The following is a 17,446-nucleotide window of genomic DNA, read 5'->3' on the forward strand; positions in this document are numbered from 1 at the left end:
AGTGCTTCCAGTATGTATGCGTCATAGATGTACGTGAAAAATATGAAAATGAATGCAGGAATCAGACAGTCTGCAACTCATGCATGTAAGAAAAACCTGTGCATTTTATTCTGACCTAGTCTGACCTTCTTTCTATTTATATTACAAAAATCATTTTTTATTATACTGGCCAAAATAAAACTAATAGATAATATTTCAACAAAAGCTATAACTTAGATATGTCATCTCTGTTAATCATTTTTTTCATTCTACATTATTTTTTAACCCAGAAATGTATAACATTGAACTCTGAGCCACCTTCACCACAGCAGCTTTCCTGGGAGTCCCTGAGGTTGTGACTATTACTTGTCTACTTAAAATGTACTCGTCTGGGGTATCAACCAATTGGATGCTGTGGATACAACTTGTATTATTAGGTAATTTAATTTGAAGGGACACAAGACTTCAAATGAAATGTAAATTTAGGTTAAAGGTAAAAACAATAAAGATAAATTCTTCTCAAAACATTCAAGCGGCCAATCTGCTTTCCAGGGAGTTGACCGTATTCAACCTTTGCTATGCTGGCCAAGAGACAGCTTAACTTTAGCGTACTTATGACTTTTTCCAGCCAAATAACATAAAAGCAAATATATTACTTGAAGAGCTTCTTGTCTATTACAGGCTACTGTAGACCGTCTAACCCTCAATTTGCGAGGAAACCAAAAGAACCGTATCAGTTTCCTCTAAAAGACGGAACACCTATAAATAAAATTATAGACGGTTTAAAAGATTGTGCCACATTTTATAAAAACATGATTATGAACAAGTTCTACGATTTTCTTTCCAGTGACTGTGTCCAAACTTGCCCTAACCCAAGGCCGCATGAAAACTGCAAATCCATGCAATCAGAGAGCGCACCAACAACCGTGCACTATGTGAAAACATGGAAATAAGAGGAATGACTCACTGGCCATTAAAGTCCTCTCCGTCAATGAGGGGGTGCAACATCAGGCAAACAGCAAATGAGGAGACGATCAATCGGTTTTATGGCTTCGGCTGGAGTTCATACACAGTAATGAGGAAACTATTTCAGGTGAATCACAGGGTGTCATGTAATTATCTTTGACATTTTAGGAGTTGGGTTTAGAAAGTGGTGGGTTCACTTCGTCAAGACAGCCGACTCACAAAAGGAATCCAAACAATGCAGGATAAGCCCACTGCCAACACTTCAACTTAAAAACAAAAAGTGAAAATCAATATAGTAATTATTCATCAGCGTGTGCAGTTGACTTTTATGAAGGCAAACTATTTGAATTCTACACTTTCTGTTAGGACCAGCCGACCTGAAGGTTAGGTTGAAGCCTGGGTGTAACAATTGAACTCCACATTAACTGCATTTGGTGAATGAGGCTGAAGATAAGTTCTACTCACCCATCCAGACAGGGTTAATGGGCTGTTTCCTACCTCGTGACGGAAACGTTCGAGAAGATGCAAACCACCCAGCTGATGGGAACTGAATGTTCGCTACGTCCGGGTTAATTTTGCAAACTCGTTTCGAGAAAACGTTTTGCACAATAGCCCTGATTTGGTAGAGCGAGCCGCAAATTGATTGGAAGCGTTGCCGGTTCAAATCCCAACTCCAACTGTCCACATGTTTGAAGTGTCCTTGGGCAAGACACTGAACCCTAAATTGCTCTCAATAGGCCTGGCAGCGCCTTGCATGGCAGCAGCCATCCACTGGTGTATGAGTGTGTGAGTGAATGGGTGAATGAGAGGCCACTGTAAAGCGCTTTGAGGTACCGTGAAGGTGCTGGAAAGCGCTATATAAAGTGCAGTCCAGTTACCATTTGTTTCAAATGATGCTGTTTCCCTAAAATTTAAAACTAAAATTTATCCTTATGAAAAGTGACTAACTGTCTGGAAAAAGACGTTGCGGTGTGATCAGACAAGTCAGGCCAGTTCCAAAATTTGGATGTCGCTGACAAATTTCCACTTGAAGGCCCAGTAACAGTGAAAAGTTTTGTGCGTGTATATGAATCGTGTTGTGTGTGACGTTGCAACTGCGACGCCGCATCTCGATGACAAGTCCATTCAGTAACCCTTCAACATGACAGTTGCAAAGGTAGAAAGTGACTGTTGTTTTTCATGGTAAATATTCTGGCACAACCATTCCACGAGTGTGGGCGCACAGCGTGAGGGAAGTGGAAATTCTAGGTGAAACTGCACCGCAGGCAAAAAAAAAATATTTTCTTTGATCTAAAATGGTTGCTGAGTCTGTGGAACAGATGACAATGATTGATGACCATAAGTAATAATGAGTGATTAATAATGGATGGATGGGTGTTTAGTGAGTAACATATCCTTTTAGTGGAAACTTTTCAACGTAGGAGGTCAACATATCCATCCAGAACTACGTGGTCTTCATATGTGACGGTGTGTGTGGCTGTGTTGAGAAGTTCACCTTCTGAGTTTCTTAAACCGTCCTCCACCTCCAACACTTTTGCTGTTCGGCACGCTGCCTGCGAGTCACTTCAATAATGTGGGCTAAATGAAACATCTTTGGACTGTTATTCTCCTTTCCAAATTTGAGGAACTTACCACATCTGGTGAAAATTACTTGTTTTGAATATTATTTTTTTTGCCATGTACTTTTTCAAACCTTTGGCTAAAATTCAGACAAAGCAGCCTCAGTCTGCGTCAGTCCAACTGACTAACCCCTTTGTCACCCATCCATGCCTGCAACTCCGTCATGCTCCCTGGATGCCCCACCCCTTCCAGTCTCTGCTCCAATTTTTGCAGCATGTATAAATGTTGGAGTTGGTGTGGTGAGGTTTTTGATGTAGGGAAATGAGTGCTAGATTAGAACAAACATCACAGTGTTAATAGTCGTCGTTGTCTTTGTAGAAAAGCTGTTCTTTGTCAATGCTAATGAATCAAAGTCAACAAATACTTGGGGACAAAGTAGCTTCTGGTGAGCTTTAACGCAGGGAGGTTATGTTATTAATAATTACATATGAGTAAGATTATTCAAACAAACGTAAACCTGCAATTCATTTACAGTTCATACAGGTTTCTCAAACTCAGCATTAAACTCAGCTGCTGCTTTTCCTGGTGGGACTGTTTTACTGCACAGACTACTACCTTATTAAACACTGGCAGCAACTCAACACATTTAGTCATGTAGACAGGGTGAAGACGACCTGGTCAACCGAAGCATCGCAATGGAGAGAAAAGGTGTTTTATCAGACTCTGAACTTGGCACGGTTGACACTGAGGGTGTCAGACAGGCTACTTGAGTATTTCAGAAACCTCAATTTGAAGGTATCAAGAGGGATTTTCACACACAACCTAGAGTTACAGGGAATGGTCCAAAAAGAGAAAATAATAATGTATTATTTATTGTAAGAGGCCCACTCTGAATGCACAACATGTTGAACCATCCCTGAAGTAGACGGGCCACAGCAGAAGGGGAACATGGAGCATCATTAAGAGCCACTAAGAACAGGAAATGGAGATGACAATTCGCAATGACGGACAATGAGTCACCATTTCTGCTGTGACATTTGGAAGGTTGGGTTAGAACAGGGGTGGGCAATTATTTTTTGCAAAGGGCCACTTGACAGACCTGAATCGTGTCGGTGGGCCACGGTAGTTTTGTCGACGGACCGGGGGGTTGAAATCTCGCTAACGTCCCAGCATAATTTCGTTGATGGGGACAGGGGAAGCTTTTGTTGACGGCAGAGGGTTGCTGGTTGAAATCTCGCTAACGTCCCGGCATAGTTTTGTTGACGCGAGGGGGGGTGATCGGCCTCACGCGGGCCGGACAGAGACACGCAGCGGGCCGGATGTGGCCCGCGGGCCGTACTTTGCCCAGTTCTGGGTTATAATGTTGCACACATAATAAAAGCATGCATCCAGTTGGCCTCGTACTAATGTTTCAGGCTACTGGTGGTGATGGTGCAGGGATATATCTTGGCATATTTAAAAAGCAGTTCAGAAATAATATCACAAAGCTCTACTCGTTCCAAATTGGCTTAACAAAATAATGTAAAATCTGACAAGTCAGATCACAGTGAACAGAAATGGAAAAGAGAAAGGCAAAATCAAACCAACGGACAAACTATCCAAGAAAAATCTTTGTTGTTGGTTTGGTGTTTTTCTTTGCATCTCTTCCCATTTTCTAAGACTTTCTATGTTATGATTGTCATCATTATTATTGTTTTATTTTTCATTTTTATCTTAGACACAATTAGCCCAAGTAAGAGCATTTCCTACTTGTGGTTGTTACAGTATACCATAAAAGCCCATCAAAAGCAACATGTTGAACATGAAAGACACCCACCTGTACTGTGGAGCTGATTTCTGCTGCAAAGCCTCCGGTCACTGGTGCCTCGTGACTGATGAGCAAGCGGCCCGTTTTTGCTACCGACTGAAGAAAGGAGAAGAAGAAGAAAGAAAAACACAATTACAGAAGATTCAAAGTTGGCATGGCATCCTTGAAAACAAAAACAATGTTTACAAACATTACAACAGGGGAAGCAGCAGTTGGAAGGTGTTGTTTGCAAAGTACAAAACTACAGTTGAATTTTGTATGTTCTGGTGGGACCCTTTGACCAGTTAAATTTTGATTTCTTGCAAGGACTCACCAATATTGCAAGTCTTTCGGGGATATTTTGATAACTTGTCAACTGTTCGACAATACGCTTCTGTGCCTTTTCCACTAAAATGGCCAATTCCATGGAATTAAATTTCATTTGACTTGTCTCTGGATAAACTCTGCAGGGCATAGCACAAGCAAAAATCCTATTTTAAAAACTACCACCACTTTGATGATTCACCTAACTTCCATTGGATATCTTTATGATTTGGGTCCTTTGTCTTTTTGTGAGTATCCGAGCATTTTTCTGCGCAAGCGTGTGTGCACGTGCGTGTGTGTGTGAGAGTGGGAGAGTGGGAGAGTGAATGAGAAAGCAGACAGTGTGAGCTGGGAGTTGATTTAGACTGGTGCAGAGCCAACAGGACAATCATGGACACTTGAAGCCGTGCACTTCTTAGCATTTGCATTTGGGTTTTCTCTAACCTGCCATTACAGAGAAAGGATGCCACTGCTCCACCCGCTATCTACCAAAGCATGAAACCAATAGTATATTATCATCTCGTCCCCTTGCCAGTCGTCCAGACCGTAGCTATGTCTGAAAGGCGAACAAACTTTTGTCCTTTATTCCGTTTCTACGTATCAGGGCTTTTTTTTCCTCTCTTTTGGCAATAGGTTACCATTTGAAAACTTGAAACGCTCAATTTAGGATCACATCACAGGTTAACTGCATCTATAGTGTGACACTAAACTTTTATTTAAACACAGGGGCAATTATCTGTTACTCTTCCCTGAAATCACAAAAAACTGGCCCACAACTAAATAACCCACAGCAAATGATCATCAGATGTGACCATGACTCCGTAAATTAGGTCTGACATGAAAGAAAAACATAACATGGAATCAGGGGGATAATGGAGTTAAATGCTGATGTTAAATGGACAAGTGTTTACGTGACTGAGGTTATGAGTTTAGTGGTGGAACCAATGTGGAAACTGGCTTTACAATCACACGTCAGTACTTGAAGCCTACCAATGTACATTAACTGGACTGGACTGTAACATGGTCAAACTGCAGGTTTGGGTTCTCAGTCTCAATGAACTGAGTTACATTCCGCTATGATGTTGTCATGATCCCAAACACATTGTTTGGATCCACGTTGTGCCAGGATGGTGGATGACACACAGAAGCAAAAGAATAAGACTGAACCGCTGAAGACTTAAGAGACCAGACGCGACTTCAAAACGACTACCTGTGGGCTAGACTGAAAACATCCAGTGGTCGCAGTGAAAAGACCATCTCGTATTTATGACTACAGAAAGGATAAACCTCCCACATACAGACCTTAAAAGTTAGTGAATGGACAAAAAAACAGTCCTACTGACTTGATGAACGTGAAATGTATGACCAATGGTGAAAGGCAAATAAAGCAATTGTCACAGAGAGAAATAATTAAGCAAGTGGTTAGAAAGGGGCGACGTCTGCATGCAATATGTTCCTGTGAAGTTTGGGTTTGATTCATGGCTCAGACATTTGTGGTGCTGCCTGCTGTCCTAATGCCAAATTTATCAGTGTCTTAGTTAACTAATCACATTGTAAGACCAACTACATTCTGAATAGGGACACATAACCAAAAAAAAAAAAAACAATAAAAAAAACTTGGTATGCCTTGAGAGTGATTTATATAAATGGATTTGCCACTGGAGCCAAGCAGTGTTGTAATAATGAAGGACAGGATCTAAGACTCTGGGGGCATCGTAAAACCCATGACCCAGTTAATGGACTTCAGATGCAATCCTGCAGCCAAAAACAAGTGACTGCAGCTGGCCAAAGTTCAGCGAGCTGGCATAAAATACATCAGAATGCTACTCCAGCAGTGGAGCTGAGTGCCAGAGTGAAATGTGACAATTTCGTTTGAAATGGTGAAATGTCGTAATGTCTACGGGAGTTGGAATGGTACCATTGGTACCACGTGTTGGCATGCGTATTAGTTATTTTTGGGGAGGAAAAAGACAATGTGACATTGAACAAATTAAGGAGGAAAAAAAGGGTAAAGACAGTAATTGACTTAATCAATATTTATTTATCTTGGTCATCCTTACGATTTATTTCCCCTACAATCTGAGTTTCAACAACACACAAACAGACATACAAAAAAATAGATATCTGACAGGAGACTGTAGCTGTAGTCCAACTTCTACATAGTAATTTTGGCTATAGACTTGATCCAAGTTTCTTCCGGTCGTTGGATTGGATTTCAGAAGACATAAGCAGTCACTCTTATTCTGTGGTTCGGTTTGTTTCTCAAGAGTCCTTCATTTGGCTTATTCGCCCATGACAGGCACCTTTCATGTAAGTTTATATTGGTTTTAAGAAAAAAAACAAAAAACTAAAAACCTGACCAAACTCATTACTTTTGAGACAGCGGTGGAGCCACAGGAAGAACATCCACAACAGTATAACTGTGAGAGATGACCAGTTTGATTCATCCAAGTGCAGAAATGATATGTCCTAAAAGAAGACAAGGACAGTTTGAACATAGGGTGTGATCATGACCCCCACAGAATGTGCGCTCGTAGGCGTTGTAATGTCCTCTCCTTGCCAAAATAAATCGCTACATGAAAATATGGTGAGTCAAGTTTCCAGGATGAAACTAGTTAAAACTAGTAACTATATGGAACCTGGGTGCTATGTTGTACTGTTTTCTGGACGTTGGAAACAATATTAGAAATATGAAGGTATAACTGCACAGATGTGTCCTACACTTCAGTCTACATATTACCTAAAATTCATCCATCTAGGTTTCTTCTAAATTTCCAATCCTGATGCCCAAGCTAACCTATTTCTTATCTTACATCAACATATTTAAATGAGCCGAAAAAGCTGTTGAGTTGCATTTCTTCCTTGAACATGAACAACTGCTCTTTGGTTAAGGGCTTACTCAAGTTCAGAACATGGTGCAAACCCAAGTCACTCATCTTATGAAATAGTTAAAATGGCTTTCTTTGATGGGCAGATCACGATTGAAAGATAATGACGAAGACTTTTGATTTATGACCTGCCCATAAAATAATTGGATTTGAACTTTTCCACAAGATGGGTGCTCTTTGGTATGTACTAGGTTCCAGGTTTAAATAAGCACGGATCAAAGCAAAACTAACTCTCACAAGTATAAATGCAAAACGCTGTTCCTAGTAAAAATTGTTTATTATAGTAATACTACCCGACATAGAAGCCAAGCAAACAATGTGAACAAAAGATTCTAATTGCGTCTGAAACTAAGAATGCAAGCGCTTTACCAGAAACAACTCTGGCACTGAGAGAGGGTGGAATACTTACACGTTTCTCACATAAAAAGGAACCAAGTGGTCCACTGCTTAGTCACAGGTCAACTAGATGCAAACACTAGAGAGTGGATGCATGAATTGTCAGAATAAAAGGAGAGAGAAGGGGAAGGGTTCTGATAAATGGTAGAACACATCAAAACCTTAGCCATTTCAATTAAGTAATTTAAGTTGTTTGGAACAGTTGGTATTTTTTCTTCTGAGATCCTTAATGTTGTGCTTTTACACTATTTTTATTTTTATGCTGTTATGCTGCACTAATACATTTTATTTATTTTACATTAGTTTTGCACAATTGAAGTTCAAAAGATGAGTTTGATTTACTGCTGAGCATTTTCAGAAAAAGTATCACATTAAAAATAATCCTGTACCGTGTAGTAATCTATAATAAATTTCCCTTTAGTAATATCTTCTCAGACAATAATTACATGACTTCACAGGGACACACAGCCGGAGCCATACTTGATCTAAATGCCAGCTTGGCTAATCTGGCATCACCAGGGAGACAGTCTGCCGCGGTAGGTCAGCACAGATAAAGTTGCTGAATAAATAAACCTAAAGGTGCAACTTAGCACAGCAATTTCTTCCGTCGAGGGCCGACAACATCTACTGTCAGCTGAAATCGCTGGCAAGCGCAAACACTGAATTGGGTCTGACTCTGCCCGCTAGTAACTCAGTCAGTATCTCCTTTGTTGCCAGTTATTGCTCATATCCTTCTCCCCAATCCATGTAAAATGAGGACTCTTGTTTTGGTGCCGGTTGTGGTGGTCAGACTGGGCGACAGCACTGGACAATACTGGCTTTACAAGTTATTGTGTTGCAGGGCTGTCATCAGATGCCAGAGTGGCTCTGCTGGCTACAAGGCAAATGTCATGTTGACTGCCATTCCCATTCCCATACACACCCAAAACCTAATGAGCAGAGCAGTTGTGCTTCTCCTCCTGCTTTTCCACCGTCCTTGGCTGTTCTCCCAACAGGTCTTTTGCTTCGTGGCGCCCCAACTTCCACTTCTCACTTTGCTCCTTTTACTCCGTCTTCAACGGAGCCAGCGTGCCAAAGTGTGTGCGCGGTGTCACCACAGACCAGCTAACGGACAATGACCTGACATGACCTCAGAGGCTCAGGTCAGATCTCTAATTCCTGAACCCGTAAGTGTTAGGTTGTCTCAAAAAGACATGTGCATGCACACAACACAGCCGCATAAGCATGTGTATATATTTATAAGTACACACCCTGTACAGAGAAAAATATATTTTTTCCCTTTATTGCCGTTTATATTCTGGCTGTGACAGAAGGTATGGTGTCAATTAGTTGTTTTAATCCTTTGCACAATGAAAGATTTTAAGTTTCCCAAACTCCGTAAATGGAAAAAGAGATCAGATTTGTATATCTTGTGAATTATTTACAACAGCGTACAGCCCAAGGGAATGAGAAGTGAATAACAGCCATGACTTTGGAACTGAACCCGGCTGTGGTGAGACTGGTGTGGGATCACATGATGTGCTTTCCACTCGGTCTTGCCAACACCCGCTCAAACGTGAACTTTATTGCCACCAAATTGGCCAAGAACGAGTCAAAAATAGCGTTCAATATGAAAACTAAACGGGCTGTCCCCGCACTGTAGGCACAAAAACATATATACGGTGCACTGTAAGTGACTCTCCGCCGTCCCTCCTCTTCCCTCAAGTCTTCCATCAAAACACAACAGGAAGAGAAAGTTTAGCTCGTCGCTGCCGCCGAGGAGTCATCCACACTACGGGTCACGACGACCCTGTAATCACGAAGGCCGGCGCAGGGTCGGAACTTGCGCGCAAACCACGCTATCTCGGCGACGAACGGGAGGCGAGAGGAACCGCAGCTGGTCGCCAGAGTGGAATTACGGGATCAGTGGAAAAGTGGGTGAGCGCTCTGCGAACCAGTCGAGTCACAGCGCCCAGAGGAGGTGTGAGCGGAGAGGAAAGATAAACACTCGGTCCGCTCGCTCTCACGACACGGCGAGCGGGAGAGTGAGAACCAGTGAGGTGCAGGGAGAAAGGGGAGAGAGAGGGAGAGGGAGAGTAAGGGTGCACGGGAATAAAGGAGAGAGAGAAGAGAAGGTGTAGAAAAGCCGCTGGGCCGGGCAGACGGCCAAGCCATCCTCTCCAGAACGCCGGCATGCCAGGAGACCTCAGACAGAAATAACTCCAAACGTCCCATAAAGACCCATTAAAAACAATTCATCTCAATTGCTTCCTGACACACACACACACACACGCACGCACACGCACACACACACACACACACACACACACACACACACACACACGCACACACGCACACACGCACACACACACACACACAGTACGTTTGTGCCCAGCCACACACTGAGCCTCTGACTGTACATCAGCGTGCAAACAGAAAAAAAAATAAAAACACCGTTTTAACTCTGTTTTAACTTCATGGCCGTTAGTTGTGAACATCGGCCAAACTGTTGCACGCAGGAGCCACGTCAACCTTTTACTTTACTTTATAAAAGTGCTGCACAATGGTGAATAATGGTTTAATCTCACGTGTGCTTGTAATGCAGAATTTAACTGAGAAGGCCGACGTAAACACAGCGAAATCCCTTGTAATTAAAAGGCCTCTAACATTGCAATTGTAAAGCATCTTAAATGCACAAATGAGTCTAGAAAAACCACTCTGGTGAGCAGGTGTTCAAAGGTCATTATTCAAACAAAATAAATAAATAAATAAATAAATAAAACTCTTCCTTTACTTTGCATTGAGTTACGTCTCTATGATCCCATTATTAGTCATGAGACCCCTTCCATCCCCCTCAAAGTTCCCTTTCTATTTCCATCCAGTATGCCACTTACTCATCTCAGACTAAAACAAAAGTCACGTGAAAGCGGTTGTGATGAAACATGTGAGGACGGAACAACAGCAAGAAGCCAACTCGGCAGATGCGCAAGGAGAAAGGTTGCCGATGTGTCTACGCACCATACAGCTTGATCTCCAAAGAGGAGTTGCTCTTGACTCTCACATTATGGTTAGGATGTACATAATATTCAGAGTGAGTGGAGATTCACTCATGTGTCAAAAGCGTCTGAGGGACAGTCATTTTAAATTATGGTTGGTTGAGGATGCAGTACAAAAAAAAACTACTCCAACCACTACATATAAAAGTCATTTTTCAAGAGTCGTTGCTCTTGTACCCAACATTACATGCATCATTTATTCCTCTGACTTGTACATAAAGCTGGCTAAATGCTGCAGACCTATTTCCATTCCTTTTGTATTTCTTTTTTATTTCAATTTCTATTGCGTATGTATCATTCCTGCTGTTTTGATTAATGTTGCCTGGTCTGGCAATGACGTGGAGAATTGCTTCATGACAGACGTCTCTTTGCACTTATACTTTAAGTTGGTCATGCTATCTACCTCTGAACTGAGCTGACCTCAGTGGCTTCAACCTGTCCACAGTTCTTGCCAGCACTCACTGGCGCAAGTCCTGCAGAAATACTAAGGAACAGTCCAAAAATAGGGGGAAAAAAAAGGAGGAGGGGGGTGGGGGGGAACCTGTGATCCATATAAAAAATGCCTTGTGCTTTTAGGAGAGCTCGATTAATAAGAAAATTGTCACTGCGTCATATTCATCATTATCACTGAGAGGTGAACATGCTTTTAGCCAGCAGTACCCTTGCTGATGAGTGCTGATTATGATCCAATCTGCTTCTCTAAAACAGCCAAGAGAGGAACTGGGGCAGAAATACCAATATATTCCACTTGACAAAACTTGTGAGCCATTATGAACTTTCATTGTGTCAAAATGGGAATTTGGTCAGGAATTTGAGAAATCTCCGGTGCCTGGCTGTGGAATGTGATGACAGGCTAGAGCCAGGAGAGAGAACGGAAAAGAAGTCAGTAGCAGATAGTCAAGTGGGGATGATGAGGCGCTGGGGTGAAGATCACTTTTTCCCACCACAAGCTTTAGGGTGAACCACAAACTTCAGCATTCATCAATGTAATACAGAGACAGCTGCGCGTTTGGGCTGATGCGCATGTGGTTTTCAAGCATCCTGCCGTTCCTTTCATGAGTGAAAAAAAACACTAGCAAGAAAGAGGAGCTGCTTCCATTGCTCAAAACTCTGGTAATATTAAAGCACTCCACAACAGGCACACACACACACACACACACACACACACACACACACACACACACACACACACACACACACACACACACACACACACACACACACACACACACACACAAATTCTCCAAAAGCATTGTCTGGTATGACAAAGCAGAAGCAGAGTTGACATTGAAATTGTGCAAACAATTTCTAGCAGTGATCACTTGTGTTTGGTGGGGCAGTGAACAGATACTGGACTCTGCTGGACCACAGAAAGGGAAATAGAGGCATTGGGCTGAATCTGTCTGTGTGCTAATTGCTAACAGTTGTGCGGACAACTGTTAGCAATTAGCACACAGATCCAGTTGAAGCAGCTTTGCCATAAGGCCAAGTGTCACAAGAGCAACGGCAGGACCACAACCTGAAATGACTTCTCCCGTCAGGCTCCATGATCACACAAAGCAACAAGGCACACACGCTGACTTACATTTTGTTTTGTGTTTTAGTATTCTGCCCTAATGTAGTACATTTTGTCAAAGGAGCATTTAAGGGTATGTGTATTTTTTTTTAATATGGATGCCCTTCCTGACCCAACCCTTGGGGATAGGCACAAGCAGGTCACGCAAGAAGCGCCCCCTTGAGGCTGAAAAAAATATAACATTCCATTGTCGAGTGACGAGCGATCAACTTTAGAAAAGAGAAAAGAAAATGTATAATTTGCATGTGATTTTCATGTCAATGTTTGGAGTGGTTTGGAGTAAGCGCTCCGTCACAACTTTACTCTCTTCCAAATTAAAGAGCTGCACTTTCTCCCCCTCACAATCTAAAAAGCTACACTGTACCAGCAAAAATAATTTAAAAAAATGACTGATTGAAAGCCTTAAAATCATGTTTTTCTTGGTAGTTACAGATAGAAAAGAACAGGCTTAAATGAATGAACTGGAAGGTTTTATTGCAGACTGAAAAAATAAACTGGCGGTGAGCGATAACCTGTGATACCATCTGGACGTACAGTTTTACACCCTGATGCAACAATTCTCATTAGTTTAAACAATATTTTTATTCGAGAAGAAATCTGAAAAAAGACACAAATGACAACTCGTGGTGCACTTGAACTTGTAACTATTTCAAATTATACAAAGTTGATTGCGAAATCTAGAGGAAAATATCCAAAAGAATAAAAGTAAAAAAAAACATTTGTTACTTCATTATTGTTCCCCCCCCCCCCCCCAAAAAAAAAAAACAGCTTCACTGAGTTTATGAAAAATCTGCGGGATGTATATGCAGTTTTATTACATGTCCGATTACTTTTCACACCAACAAAAAATATTTTGAAATGAACTAAATCGCCAAAGCATTCTCAATTTTCACCTTGGCAGTATTAAAGTATGGCACCAACCACTACCATTAAGACAGAAACAACCAGAGTGGGAAACACTGGCTGAGCCTCAAACTTGACAAAACAAATAAGCTCGACTCTCGTCTCCTTCCACACACACACACACACACACACACACACACACACACACACACACACACACACACACACACACACACACACACACAGTATTTACCTGCCGTCTTTGGCTCAGGGCACACACTGCGGTTTTAAAACCATTAAGTGAGAGTGAGGGGATACACAGAGCCAAGATAAGGTGGTCTTATCTGTACCGTGAGTCAACAGACGCCAGGCTACTTGGAACATGTGGACGCTGTAACCTGCATCACTTCCAAGAATCAGAGCAGATACTGCAGTACATTCCTAGGAAAGCAGCCACCAGAGGTACTGAGCCATCTGAAGGTCCGATTCACCAGTATAAAATACAAACTGTAGAACAGAATCTACTTGCAATATTTAGACTAATGGCCGTTTGAAAACGGAACACAATATGTTCAGTTACACTTTATGAATCCAATTAAGCTTTTGTAGACATGTTCATAACATGTATTTTAAAAACTAGGTTTTGAAAGAGTTTTGAGAGGTGTGGTGAGTGCAAAGAAAACTGGTCTAAAGGAAAAACTGGGGGAAAAAAAGATGTTTGTTGTAGGTGGTCCTGTCAGGCTCAGATTGTTTCCAAGAGAGGATGTGCCAAGACGTGTTGTAATGCAAAATACTTCATGGCTAAATGGTCCAACAGTTTAGATGAACATACAAATGCCTCTGAAGAGGAATATTGTCAATTCAGCAATCTTGTTTTTGGCTGAAATGGCGCCAGAATGACACCCAAATCCAAGTTCTGTGACCTCCAACCTCCAACCGGGGAGCAGCACTTCAAAATCCAAACGCTGCCAAACACTTTGTCTCTGCATTTACAAATGCAAGGCACAGTTCTTGCAACAGAAATATACTATGCAGCATCAACATCCAGACATAAAATTGAGTTCTGTGGTCCCCAAGATCATTCGAGATATCCTGATCTAAAACGGAAAAGTGTACTCTGGACTGAGTGCACGTTTAAAACTGATCAAGGAAAATTATGGGAATCAGGTGCCCCAGGCTTAAAAAGAGGATCTCGAGAGATAACACAGCCAGCTTCAGGAGTCAAGATTTGTGGTGGTACGGGGCTGCGTTCGTACGCATTTCCAGCCTGCTTGAAGTTGAACTCTGTATCCCATTTCAGATGTGCGAAGCTCAAAACAAGATAATTCAACCCAGCTAAACAACTTAGGACACTGACCAAGTAAAACTGACAGAAACGGTTACATTGCGAGTCCCAAAGTTCCTAATTGACTGATGTTAAAAGTTGACATGAATTTGTTGCATTGATGGCCCAGAAAAAAAAGGTTATTGTTAGGATACGCTGGTGAAGTGAATGGAGGGCTTTTGTCTTTCGGAGGCCCACAAGGTGGATGAGACAGATTTCAGAGATCAAATAAAGAGTTATCTAGCCAGCCAATATGACTACTTCAACCTCTCAATGCTAAGAGCTTGCAACTAAAACGAAACTATAGCTCTTTGAAATATAAAAGGTTTCAGTATAAACAATAAAGAGGTATCAACCCTTTCTCTCACTCAAATGTGCAGTGAATAGACTGCGAGTTCTGAGGTGACTTCTCTTGCACATGTATGAGGGTGGAACAGGTTCAGCCAAATCGGTTGCATCACTGTGAGGGCTGTAATCCAGGCAGTGCTGTGGTAACGGAGACGTTAGTGCAGTGTGGGCCAAGAGACATCTACCGAGGATCGCAAGTTTATACACAGTGTGAGAGAAAAGACGGCCACTTTGATTAAAAACGAAGCGGGCGGTCTCATATGACTGGATAAATATGCAGAAATGAATTGTTAAAGTGGCTTGACTGGGAAAAATTAAGTCAAACATCATAGTTTAGTAAACACTGATAAGACTGAGACAGGCCCTTCAAGTTTAATTAGTAGGTGCAACACCAAATCCGCTGTGATTTTGTTATTTCAGAGTCACGCTGCTTGATTTTCTCTCTCCTCGTTTAATTTTGCGGTGCAGATGTTCTTGGTCCGTTGGTGCACTGCTTGCAACATAGGCATTACTCACTGCTGTCAACAACACAAAAGGTTTAAGAACGATTCAATCCACAAAAGTGATGTAAGATCAATTTCGCTGTGGTGACCCCTGTGGGGAACAGCCTCCAGCATTTTGCTTGCTTGTTTCTGCTACTATCTTTCACATGTCGTCACGTTACTTTGACATCAAGTATTTCCATGTCCGTGCAGCTGGGGGGGAATAGAAGGATGGAGGCAATGGACAAATTGGCATCCAAAACCTCTCTTACAGAACAAGTGCAATTGGACAGAAAAAGACTGGAGCAAAGCAAAAGAACATTTTGGCATCGGTCTTGGTGAAAGTCTGGGGTGTGAGTGGATTGTGGATAGATGTATGACTTTTCTGGGAGCAGCCAGGGACACAAAGATAACTGCTGTATGTTGAGAGGACAAGCCTTGATAGTCGAGCTCTCGGCGGGGGAAATAAATAAAAGTATGGGAAAGAGAGTTGGGAAACGTGGATGGTGAGAGAAGAGCAGAAAAATGTCAGGTGGAGATTTGGGCCCAGTGGGTAACTAAGAAACTGAAAAACAAGCGATTAAACAACTATTTTTTTTGTTTGGTTTTTTTTTTATTATGGAGGCTCTTTCTGTATCTTCCAGCTTGGCTCCCTTCATCTTGTGAAGTAACCTCTCCCTGTATTCAATGCAAAATCCTCCTGCGCACACACAAGGAACTCCATCACCTGGCCCCCATCCAACCTTCACTATATTGACGCCAAGCTTCTCACCGTCCCAAGATCCAAGGGCCACCCCTGGAGGGACAGAGCTTTCCCTGTTGCTGCCTCCACCCACCGTGGAACCCAGCCCCCCTTCACAACAAATCTGTGACGGTAAGCACTTGACCTCCTTGGAGTGAGGCCAAGTCACCCAAACCAAATCTGATGGCGACATCTGCACTGCTGGTCAACCATGGCCGTCTCAGGCCAGATAAGCAAGTTATGTTGGTTGGTGCCTTTAAAAGCATTAGAGACCCAGTTTTGCTTCTCTATTGGCTTTATCTGAGAGCTGGAGAACCTGTGAGCTTGACTGAGACTGAGTGGCCACCTCAAGGCCATGTCACATATGGATGGGAACAATGAATCATTAATTAATAATTCATAATTTTAATGTCCTCCTCTAGCTTGTGATGCTCACACAACACACAACATCTCTTCTGACCTCTGTCCAAGCAGGACAGAGAGACATCTCATCTTGGCTTTGGCATAGAAAAACATGGCCTTTGTCTAAACCCTATAATGAACAACGACTGCATTTACTGGAGACTTCAAGTTGCAGCCGTCGAGATAACAATAATAATTAGTTAAAAATGAGACAAAATTATTTTTTCCCCTCATTGTCTAAGTTATTTCCTTCTAATGATCATTTTGCCACAGACAGGCACTAATACATTACAGTCTAAGAATAGATGACGGCTGCCAGAACGGATCCCTCAGGGAGACACAGAGATGGTGCGTTCTCTTATAATGATCTCTCACACTGAAACGCACTGCATTCTTCGTTTGCTTCCGCGCGCCAGCTTTCAGAAAATACCACGACGAGCTCGACGTAATTCGGATCTCCACAAAGCACGCTGATGCACGCACTGCACACATCCGTCGCTCAAAGACACGCGAGGTCAGCGCCACTCGCAGGAAATTTTAATTGGCTGCCGGCAGCCGGATGCGTGTCTGTGGCCCATCTCAATGTGCGCACACACACACGGAATCAGACCGCCCGTTAATAAGCCACACAAAAGGCCAGCTTCCCCAGAGAAACGCACTTGGACACCAGTTGCGTAACTCTTTTAGTTAGTTAAGTGTTTACGCACTGTTACGGCTACTTCCTCAGTAAAGCCAAAACCCAAGTTAATGGCACGTAAGCACAACATGCGCATGTCCCATAAAAAATACCCGACA

General features: G+C 42.3%; 1 protein-coding gene across 1 annotated transcript in view; it reads right to left on the reverse strand.

Moving 5' to 3' along the window:
• The window catches only part of bckdhb (branched chain keto acid dehydrogenase E1 subunit beta), a 37,180-nt gene that overhangs the window by 6,752 nt on the left and 12,982 nt on the right, over positions 1 to 17,446 (reverse strand). Inside the window, exon 9 of the mRNA XM_076012742.1 lies at positions 4,322 to 4,408. Within this exon, the coding sequence (XP_075868857.1) occupies positions 4,322 to 4,408 (87 nt within the window). The remainder of the gene's footprint in view (positions 1 to 4,321; positions 4,409 to 17,446) is intronic.

Source organism: Nelusetta ayraudi, unplaced genomic scaffold (genome assembly GCF_046127955.1).
Source record: "Nelusetta ayraudi isolate G7.1 ecotype Tasmania unplaced genomic scaffold, CSIRO-AGI_Nayr_v1 ptg000136l, whole genome shotgun sequence".
NCBI lineage: Eukaryota > Metazoa > Chordata > Actinopteri > Tetraodontiformes > Monacanthidae > Nelusetta > Nelusetta ayraudi.